General features: G+C 39.2%; 1 protein-coding gene across 2 annotated transcripts; it reads left to right on the top strand.

The window, feature by feature from the left end:
* Positions 1 to 1,616: 1,616 nt before the first annotated feature.
* LOC104459867 (chromosome unknown open reading frame, human C2orf76) lies at positions 1,617 to 10,089 on the top strand. 2 transcript variants are annotated; one of them, XR_727546.1, is made up of 6 exons: positions 1,617 to 1,764; positions 3,501 to 3,551; positions 6,666 to 6,703; positions 6,838 to 6,919; positions 8,047 to 8,141; positions 9,908 to 10,089. XR_727546.1 is itself a non-coding variant. In XM_010072731.1 (5 exons), the coding sequence occupies exons 1-5, from the start codon at positions 1,632 to 1,634 to the stop codon at positions 9,982 to 9,984; spliced, it is 381 nt and encodes a 126-aa protein (XP_010071033.1). In that variant the 3' UTR covers positions 9,985 to 10,060. The 2 variants fall into 2 exon arrangements, 1 of the variants encoding a protein (XP_010071033.1); XM_010072731.1 differs by lacking the exon at positions 8,047 to 8,141 and having other exon boundaries at positions 1,632 to 1,764; positions 9,908 to 10,060.
* The last annotated feature ends 450 nt before the right edge of the window (positions 10,090 to 10,539 follow it).

Here is a 10,539-nt window from a genome sequence, read left to right as displayed (position 1 = left end):
GAGCGGGGCAGGCCCGGCCCGGGGGAGGTTTTTCCTCACCAGAGGTGTGACCATCAGTGCCTCCGCTCTGGGCAGCGCCCTGAGGAGGATCTGCCGTGTCGTCCCTGGGGGGATGCTGGGTGGTGCCTGGGCCCAGCCCTCGAGGGGTCTGTTTGGTCTGTACGGGACACGTAGAAATCGGGGATTTGTGTTTGGCTGTACTCCCAGGTCTGTAATGCTGCTCAGGGGAAAATTAATCAAATGCCGTCCCCTTCTCTTTGCTCTGTACTGTGCCCTCTGGATCTTGACCCCGTGTGGAACAGCATCAAGAAAACATCTCTCTTCACTATTTAACGTAAATTAGTTATTTTCAGATGCAGAGGAGTATGCTTTTCTTGATTGGCATCTTTTATTTGTGTGCCACAGTTTATTTACTATGAAAATGGAATTAGAGCGCTGTGAGTTATTAACTAAGGGGATGTAAAAGCAAGTTGCCTCGTCTGGTGTGAGGGCCGTGTCCCCATTCTGCAGAAAGCATTTGAAGAAAATATTGCTGGTTTGCTTTGCTAGGATGAATACAGCAAAGACCAGGAAGCACGCAGATACCTGCATGATGGTGGTGTGCTTGAATAATATCCCCCCCCCCTCCACAGCGAAGAAAAAAAAAAATAAAAAAGACACATACAAAAGAACATAAAGGGATGAATAGGTAAGAGAATCTGTTGCAGGGCTAAAAGTGGTACTGAAATGGCTGCTAAGGGATAGGGGGTGCAGAGGTTGTGCTGTGTCCCTGACTGATGTTGCAGCACTTAGGCTGCAGTCTTTGCTTATTGCTGCAGCAGCCGTGGCAGCTTAGCGTGTGACCAGAAAGCAAGGTTGTTGAGGAAGACCCAGCACCAAAAATAGAGAAGGTTGCTGAGATAGGAAATAGCTTGTTTTCCTGTGGAGAGAAAGAACCCAACAAAACAACACGTGGGCTTGTTTGAAGAGGGGCTTGAGTTGATAAGGTGAATCCATTGTAGGTTCTGCTCTCTGTTAAAGCGTTATAGAGCCCTTATAGAGACCTACTATTACAAATTAAATTAAATCCCTTAATTATGTAGTATTATACCAGGAGAATTATTTGCATGTGTATGTGGGGGAGGTTTTTCCATTTGCTGTAAGGAGGTAAAAATGAGCATTGTGTAAGAGCTTAGGCATTTTTCAGGGTATTATGCTCTCTACAGCATATTGGAAAGGTTTTTGTTTTGTTCATATTAGTATATTCTTTTCGAGTACAAGGTTGCTCACCCAGTAGGTAAACTCTTTGGTCACTTAAACCCCAGACAACATACTTGCATTTATCCATAATGTTTTTTGTGTGTTTAATATGGAGTCTGGTGCTGTTGTACACAGCACAGGTGCAGATATTGGACTGTTTGGTGTGCAGTATCAATAATATCCTAGGTAACTCTGTTTTGAGATCCTGTTACTGCTTCTGCAGAAATACTAAAAGTGAAATCCTGGAAGACATAATGCTGTAGAATTTCTCACCATGTTTTGATCTTTGCATGAGGCCCGCGTGCACCTTGTTTTCTAGCTGTGCTTGTACACAGAGGAAAGGCAATAATTCCTCTTTTTAATGTTTTCCAGGTTATTCAGAATTAATTCTCATGTCAGCAGAAAGTTCAACCATCACAGTCCGTCTTGTTCGCTCTTTTGAACACCGGAACTTCAGACCTGTGGTGTATCATGGAGTTAACTTGGATCAGACAGTAAAGCAGTTCATTAATTTTGTGCGGAATGGTAAGGGGCGGTTGTCTTTTTCATTCGTTTCAGTCCCATGTGTTGCAGTCTCCACACAAGAAAGCGGAGGGGAGCAAATGAATGGGAATTCTGTGGCTTTGGTAGAGATGCCAGATTTGTGTTTACATCCCTTGTGTGCTCACTGCTCTTGGATGAGGGGTCTGGAGTTAGTAAGAGCTTCCATGGTCAGTATGCCATGCCTAAATTTGGGAAGACTGCTCCCCCGGCCCAAATCCCCATGTTTAGTCAAAAAGAGAGAAGGGCATTGCTGCATTTGGCTCAGTGCCTCAGGCTTTTTGAGTGGTGCTGTCAGGCAGCTATTCAAAAATTAACAGGAGTAAATTAATAGAATTCAGAGAGCCTTTGATCCTTAGCAACTACACCAATATGTGGAATGTGGGAACACAAGTCTGTTTGCTATTTGGAAGAAGAGAGGATCTTGAAAAATTGTTTGTGACACCGTGAGGTCTCACTGTGCATGTTTGCTTCTGAGTTTCTGTCTCCATCTTGAGCTTTGTGGTGCAGATTTACTCATCTATGGGCTTTATGTTTTAGAAGCCTGGTTGAAAGTGACAGTGTATCTAAAAGTTAATTAATGTAGATCAGCCCACACAGCGACTCAGTAGTTAGGGTGTTGCCCTAATCTTGCAGGTGAATTTCTACACACCTAAATGGAGTCATTCAAAGGGTGCAGAATAACATCATCTGATTTTTTGCATGAAGTCAGCTTAAACAAGTTTCAAACTGTTATAGCTGATAACATTTGGGCAACTCCTAGGACACTGCCCTGGGCCTCACAGCTGTGTTGTGTTTTTGGCAACTTCCATGCTTCTGGACAGTGATAGGCATGGCAAGATCTTAGGATGCTTTTAGAAAACTGCAAGCACTTTCAGAACATATGGTACAGCTGCTGTTGTGAAGAATAAAATAAAAAACAATGCTAAGAAACTTGCTTTTGATGTGTGCAGTATTGCAATTCGCTTTTGAGACAAAGCTAGTGTCTTGAAAAAGGCTTTTTGGAACCTCATTCCATAGATGGATGGATAGTGCTGTGTCTGGTCCAAAAGGAGCTGTGTTTCTTCCTTTTTGGTAATCTGTTTTGAATGGAGAGTTTGAGATAAATTGTTAAACTTCTGATGAAACTATGATTTCAGCTGCCAAGCACCCCAGAAGTGTCTGGGCCTTCCGAGGCCCTGGTTGAACCCCTAGGTGTCACTGGGAACACTGCCACCAGGGAAGGTGTTAGTGTTCTTGCAGTTGCTTATGGGCTGTGTCCTGCATGTGGCTAAAGAGTTAATTTTCTGCAGTTTCACTTCCTTTTTGTGGCTGGTTTTCATGGCTGTGTTTACCAAACAATTCAGTTATGAATGGCAGTTGTCAGCTGTTTGTATAAAGTAGAGAGGGATGCTGTGCAAACCCTTAACAGGATGTTCCTTCCGGATTTCTGAAGGATCAGACTCCAGTGATCATATCCTAATTGCACTGACTCGCTGTCCTCATGGGTTGTTTTGTTCAGAGGGACTTCATGCTCAAGTGAAGTTAATCAGATATGGAGTAACTATAGAATCTGAGCCAAAGGCTGTATTTTAGTATTTGGTGCTCAAACAGGTCTCCTGTGATGTGGATTTATTTTGCTGTAAAGGATGTCCAGGATGCATGCATAAGATAATGGAGAACAGAATACTGGAAATAAAAAAAGACAATTTTGTTTTAACTTGGTGCTTTTATTTTAACAGATGTGCCTTCAAGAACAGGACTTCCTCTTCCTTTCAAAAATCACAAGTATGGTACGTCAGTTTTTCTTGTTTTAAGTCCTGTAAAATGCAGGCATAATATTTTATATCAGTTTCTATACAATTTAGAAGACAGCTGCTGTAGAATACTCATTGTGGTGGGAGTGCGTGCTTAGATTTGCAGCTCTATCCAGCTCCTGTAGCTGAGGTTATGCCGCTGGGATCACGTCTACAGAACTTGACAATTATATTGAAGTTCTGTATCAATCTTTGAATTAGGCTGCATGTTATACATTATTTGCTAATTGGTACTGATGAGTTTTGGTATTAATTTTTTATTGCTTCTGTAAGTGCCTTTTAACTCTGTTTTTACTCTAGTGACCAGCTTGTGATCTCAAACACTTTGAAATTGTAGTTTTCTATGGGGTTATGTATTTCAGTATCTATTTACTAATTGTGAAGTCAGAAAGGATGGTGAAGTGGGAGCTGATGGCAGTAAGTGTGAAAAGCTTAAGACATATGCTAAAATAATTTACATGATATAAGAGAAGCAGGGGTACTTTGCTCGAAGTAGATATGAAAGCTCTTAAATACAAGCTGACAGCCTGGTGTGAAATTTAGGCAGACTTTATCCTCTAATGTAAGGCTATGTGTGTATTTCCTTTTTGTGAATATTGGTGCGAACACGTACAAATCATCTGTTTGGGGCAGAATATACTTCCAAAATAGACTAAATTGCTTCTTTTCTTGGAGTATGTTATCTTCTTATCTTGGATGTCAGTAACATATCTTTTCCTAAACTTGGCAATTCTGAAAGTTCCCTTGGAGTTTTGCTGCAAGTGATCCTCTGTCTCCCATGTTCTTGAAGTTGACAGATTCCTTCCTCTACAGTGATTCAGAGAATTGAATGAGGAATCTACTTAACAGATGGTAATAGATTCTATTTGCCTGTTTAAAAAAAAAAAGCCAAGCATTTCATTTAGTGTTCTTGCCAATGGTGAAACAGATGAAAATGAATTTCTGAAAAATGAAAGCAGAAAAAAAGAGTTAGGGATTAAGGTTTACAGTGGGAAAGACTTTAACATTACTATTACTTAAGGTCTTAAAGTAACTGTAGGTTTGAATTTGGAGATGCTCTTCCTCCCTGTAATATCTGTGGCTTTGGTTAGATGAGGGGTCCTGTGGAGGACTGCTGCTATAAGCTGTGTTCCTGGTGCTGCCTATCCTTGCTGCTAGTTCTTACCTCACTTAGAGCATCAGTGTAATTTTTCCCAAGACATATGTTGTGGCTGAGCACCTGATTGTGCTGTGTAGGACTGAGCATGATGTGGGTGAAGAACACTGCAGAACTTTAAAACCTGTTACACCAGTTAAGTGGGCGCCTACTTTTAGTGAGATGGTGCTAGCTGCATGGAAATTTTCACATAGAAAAATCAAAGCCAAGTTCCTCACCTTCCCCTCAGGCTGTGAATCATCCAGGTTCATGTTTTTGGCATCTCCTGTGTGCTCTACTGTCTTTCTTGTATTTTGGTGATGAAAGGGCAGTGAGACTTCTGCACAAATAGTGCTAGTAAGAGTCAGATTTTTCCTTCCCCTTTGGCAGTGCCAGAAATGTCAGTTGGACCCGGCTGTCTCTCACCTTGTGTCTGTTTTGGTTTCCTTCTCTCCAGAAACCAGCACCACTTTGTTCTCTCACTGTCATATGTAATGCCATCACGTTTTTCTTCTTGGCTTTGTGCTCCAACTCACATCTCAAAGCTTATGTCTTTCATTTTCGTTTCTTTGTATGCATCATTCTTGTCCTTGGTCTAGAACTCTTCTCAATCACTCTTCTCATCTTCCTGCCCTGTCATTGCCATCTTTTCACTGCTGACGGCAACCTGGGTTCCAGCTTGTCTCATAAGTTGCTTCTCAATTGATTTTTTTTTTTTTTTTCAATAAATGTGGAGCAATATGGTAGATACTTCACAGACTTAGACTTAGAATGTGATTTCTTACCTGTTTTCATGGAAGATCTATTACCAGAAAAGGAAAAGTAAAAATCTGTGAATATGATTGAGTGGGACTAAATTGGGATGAAATAGAAAAGGCAGTTGAGAGGACATAAGGCTTTTTATCTGGGATGTGAAGAGACTGCAGTTTCATCTCTGTAACAGAGTTAGGGAAACCATTTAATAGTTCAGATAAAGACACTGTAAACTGCTGAATGCCAGTGGTGGAGTTGTGAAGAAGTAAAATTGAGACAATAGTTCAGAGAATGACTGGGCAAAGACTAGAAAAAAGCCTATATTTAACTTTCTTGCATTCTTCTCTTACTTGACTATTTTAACGTGTAGTCTTCAGTTAATGCACAAAACCAAACTAGAACAGAAAATAAGCAGGCAAACAGAACTGGTTTTTGCTTCTTTGTTGGGAAGGGATTGCTATGTTATTCTGACTTCCATTCCATCTGGGGTCTTTGCACTCATCTGTGACCGCATTACTTTACCCAGTTTTTTCCCTCTGTTAACAAAGCCCTGCCCACATTGCCATAGGAAAGCGATATTTCTTTTTTTTGTATAGCATAATTTCTTAAAGTGCTACACTGCACAAACATATCAGAGAGATATTACTGAAGAGGGTATAGCATTAAAAAGAGGAGAGACTGTATGTGTTCATGGAAAATGGACTGACAACAAAATTTCTACATGGGTGCTCTCTTCATGAGAAGGAAAATTTCAAGGAATGATCTGAAGTGGTCATGTTACTGTGTCTTCATCACTTGCTGCCTATCAATTTAACTGTAGTAGTTGGCAGTGCATAAATGCTGTTTGTCCTGCTCCAATTGCATGTGTAAAACCTGTTAGGTTAAAAACCCTAACTGGCATTGAAATTGATGTGTTTTGACTGGCAATGGGGGTGGTCATTAGTTAGTTATTGTAATTCAGCCAGCAGAGGGAAGCCCAATAGCATGTGGTACCTTTAATGTTGGATTGACTGGTTTGAGTCTGTGGCTGCAGGTCTGGGAAATTAAAATGATTTCTCCTCTTTTAGACTGAATACACAAAGTTGTTGTTAATAAAAGACTTTGAACATTACCCCTTTGTTTGTCTCTCCTTCCCCAAGTACAGCTTTCAGTTTTACCTGCCTATTAAGCCTTATTCTAGACAACATTGTATTTTCTTTCAGATACAATGAAGATTATTCACCAAGCACACAAATCTAAGGTATGATTATTATCTTTATTCCCTTGTTACATGCTTTAATGCAGGCAGATCTCTGCACTGTGAAACAAGACTGAGGCAAAGACAGTCTGTATATTCTTATTTTTATGTTTGTATTCTGGTTCTCTGATTTGTAGACTGGTGAACTTGTAGTGAGTTTGGAAGACGATGACAAACTGATTTTGAAAGAAGACAGTACGCTGAAAGCAGCTGGAGTAGGTAGGAGTACATTTGTATTGACTGAAGGTGCTCTTCATTGTGGTTGTCATTAAACTGGTAACTCGCTGATTGTGTTTGGATAGCCTGCTGAAAAGTAAATGCTATTCCTGGTGCTCTTTACACTACCTGATAATTATTCAGGGAAGAAGGTGGGATAATGTACATTCAAATCATTGGACTGAGGGCAGCAGGTATCTGCACTCCAAATATTCTGAATGCAAACTGTGATTTTTCGAGGGTATGCTTATAATTCTGCTGAGAGTAATTTTAAATGATTGACAGATAGGTTATTAGTACCGTGTCTGCTTAGTCTTATCAGTAACATTTAAGCTGATGTGTTGGTTAGAAATGTAAGTAGTGGAACCAGCATGGAATAATGAAATAAGATTAGATTTGTTTAATGTGCAGCATAGAGTGCCTGATAGCCAGGTTGCTCAGGAAAGCTCAAGCAGTATCATTTAGAGAATGTGCTAAACAGGGCAGAGAGTTGAAACTTGACCTGATTTCTCACGTTTTGACAGGGGACTACATATAGGGCACGTCTTTTGGTAATAATGTAAAGAAATGTCTGTCATTATGAAATTGATGGTCCCTGGATGTCCTTTGGGCTTCTCATAAATGTGGCTGAATGACTTTGTGGCAGCAGGGTACTTAAGGGATGTAGTTGCATTCCACCTTGATATGGACATTCGCTCATTTGAATCTATTTTGCCTAGCTGGAACACATCACTGCCTGCACTCTTAAGTGAAGGGGTGTCACAGAGAAAGCTCCCTCCTGTTCCTGATGCCCTCTGATTGCTCCCCAGCTAGTCAATGGCATTTCTTTCTCATAGGTTTCTTGGCTCTTTTGTTTCCTGCCGTTTACTTTCTGGTTTTAAGTGACTTGGGATGTCTATTTAATGTTTTTTCTGAAGTGCACCGCAGGGCACCTTTTCCTGAAGGTCTCTGGGTGTTCCTATAATATGAATCATAGTTATTCTCTGCCTGTTTGTACTAAACCAGGTCTTTATAGCTGGAGGAAGAAAAAAAAAATGTTCCTCAGGAAGGAGGATTACTGGCACTCGTCTTACAGATTTGTAATTTGGTTAGCAGAAGATTCATTTAAGCATGATTTTTATCTACCTAAGACATAAGAGGCAATGCAGGTCAGGAGAGGGACTGTTAACAGTGCCAAATGTTGAATTAGAAACGACATTGTCCAGAGCTGCCTTCTTTCAAAAAGGTCTTGATAAATATTTGTTTATATTATCCATCTTTGAAACGAGGTGTGTAGCTACAGCAGTGAAACAGTTGCATGTGATCTCAAAATAGGCGTTGAAACATCCGAGTAAATGTTATAATGAAAGGAAAATCGAAACAGACCAGCCTGTTCTGTGTCTCTGTACAAACACAGGAGTGGCTTATTCAGGGCAGAAAACAATTTAAAGCTGCTTTTTATTTTTTTTCAGAGTAACTAACAGCAGCTAGTCATTGGTATATAGTGGGTATTTGTGATAGGAAAGAAAAACTCTTGCTTTGTAGAATGTAGCATGCCATTATACCATTTTCAATTTTAATATGTTCCAGCATATCTTGATATGAAGATTAGCTAAGTTAGGAGTGGAGTCTTTGTTACTGCAGAAGTCAGTAAGAAGTGGAAAAGAGCAAACCAGGGAGTTTGGTTTGCATATACCACTAGTCCTCATTTTGTGCAGTGTAATCAGTAAGAAGATTTGAAATCTTCTATTGACATATTACATTTTTCTAATATCTAGTCTGGACAAGATTTACTAGAATAAAACAGAGAATTGTCTTTAGAAAATCTGTGAAATTCTGAGACATGCAGAACATTTTTTCCTAAGCTGCAGCTGATTGCCCTTGGCACTTTACAGGGTTGGGCTAGAGAGTTATAAATTATGAGGACATTAAATAAGAATCCTCAGGAAAGCCTCTGTGGCAGTGATTATTACTACAGCTGTTATCTAGTCAGTAAAGTTAATGCTTGCCTGTTTTTTTAAAAGCAGGATGTATGTTAATAAAGTGTTCAGTATTCATTGCAAACAGTCTTGTCTGTTTTCTAGTTGAGATTCTTGACCCCTTCTGCTCTTTTTTTTTTTTTTTTTTTTTTTTTTACAAGACAGGCAGACTTCATTAACTTCAAGTTTAATTTAAAAAACGAATGTGGAACTTATTGGCTCAGCACCTTAAAGAATTCCATGTTTAATAATTGTGAAGGCTTTCCATCAGATTTGTCTCTGTTCTGAATTAGTAATGTTGCTGACTTATTGTTTTAGAAGAGGAAGTCCTTGACCTACTGGGTTGAAAGAATTGTGACTGCTCTGAACCTTTGTGGGTCCTTTAGCTCTGCCATGTCCCCTGTGAATAATTAGAGGTATTTGAAGGTATTGCTGGAGAAGCCAATTTGTGTCTTTCACTTTGCATATTGTTGAAGCCTCATGAATTAATCATCAGCAGGGCAAAAAATTAACTTCTTCAGACACATATTTTGATGGGTCATGAGGGAGAATGTAAAGTGATCTGTAAAATATTCTACTGATCCTCTAAGTATTAAATTATTATACCTACAGGCTAATTTAATGGAAAAAATAGTTCCTTTTTCCCTTTCCTAACAGAAAAATGCACAAAAAAAACCTGCTTTGTTATTTTTCTAGCATTTGAAGGCATTAGAAATGCAATCACTTAATTTGCTGAATGCTTATACAAACAATTCTGAAGCCTGTGTTAATCAAATCTTGAGGGCTATTGTGTACATATTTACTTCTATATATTCAGGGTCTTGTTTGTTGGGTTTTTTTAAACAAGTTTAAACAACATTTTTAATACTGGAATATTTTTTTGTAAAAATATGTGTGGGGAAAAAAAGTGTGTGATGATTTATAATTGTCTTTGACCAAAAAGTTGCCAGTTGTCTTCTAAGATTGTAAATAGTTGGCTGCTGGGTGGTTCATTTACTGGTGTACTAAATATTTAATTTTTTATTCGTTCTAGCAAATGAGACCGAATTAGCATTCTTCTGTGAGGAAGATTACAGAAACTACAAAGCTAATCCTGTTTCGGCCTGGTGAAGATCCCAAGAGATTGTTTTGTTTTCCCATACCTGTTGTAAATTTTCCTTATTCTGCTTAATGAGATTTTTCTTAAAGATCAATAAATCCTAGAGGATTGCTTTGCAAAGAGTGCAATTCCCTTCCTATAGAAATTAATTTCTGTCAATATGCTAAGACTGAGAGAAGGAAAACTGGGGTACATAAGTGACTTTTTTTTCTTTTTCACATTTCTTTTTCCTTTGCTTGCCTTTTACAATTCAGGCAGTGCAAACAACCTCTGACCTGTGACACACGTTCTCAGTGTGATCCTACAGCAGACATTAGCTATGTATGGAGATGATACAAGGCAGAGTAAGATCCCATTGGTGTTCTAATGAAAAAGGAAATGTTTTATGACCAAATCACTGGGTATTTTAGAGTTTGAGAAGAGGATCTCTCTGTTTCAAGTCATAGCTTTACTTCTCTCATTTTATGTTTAGTCTCTTTTGTTTAAATGATGCTGACTGGCAAATGTTCACACTCTTCACTGGTGAATGCTTTCCTTTATACTCTCTTCCAACCCTCTTTAGCATG

The sequence above is a fragment of the Pterocles gutturalis genome, unplaced genomic scaffold (assembly GCF_000699245.1).
Source record: "Pterocles gutturalis isolate BGI_N339 unplaced genomic scaffold, ASM69924v1 scaffold2561, whole genome shotgun sequence".
NCBI lineage: Eukaryota > Metazoa > Chordata > Aves > Pterocliformes > Pteroclidae > Pterocles > Pterocles gutturalis.
This window is presented reverse-complemented; position numbering and strand designations above follow the sequence as displayed.

Bases quoted from the DNA above. Each gene is read 5' to 3' on its own strand.
- LOC104459867 (XM_010072731.1), top strand. From the start codon at position 1,632: ATGTCAGCAGAAAGTTCAACCATCACAGTCCGTCTTGTTCGCTCTTTT. The intron at 3,552-6,665 runs GTACGTCAGTTT...ATTTTCTTTCAG, and splicing joins TTTCAAAAATCACAAGTATG to ATACAATGAAGATTATTCAC. The intron at 6,704-6,837 runs GTATGATTATTA...TCTGATTTGTAG, and splicing joins ACCAAGCACACAAATCTAAG to ACTGGTGAACTTGTAGTGAG.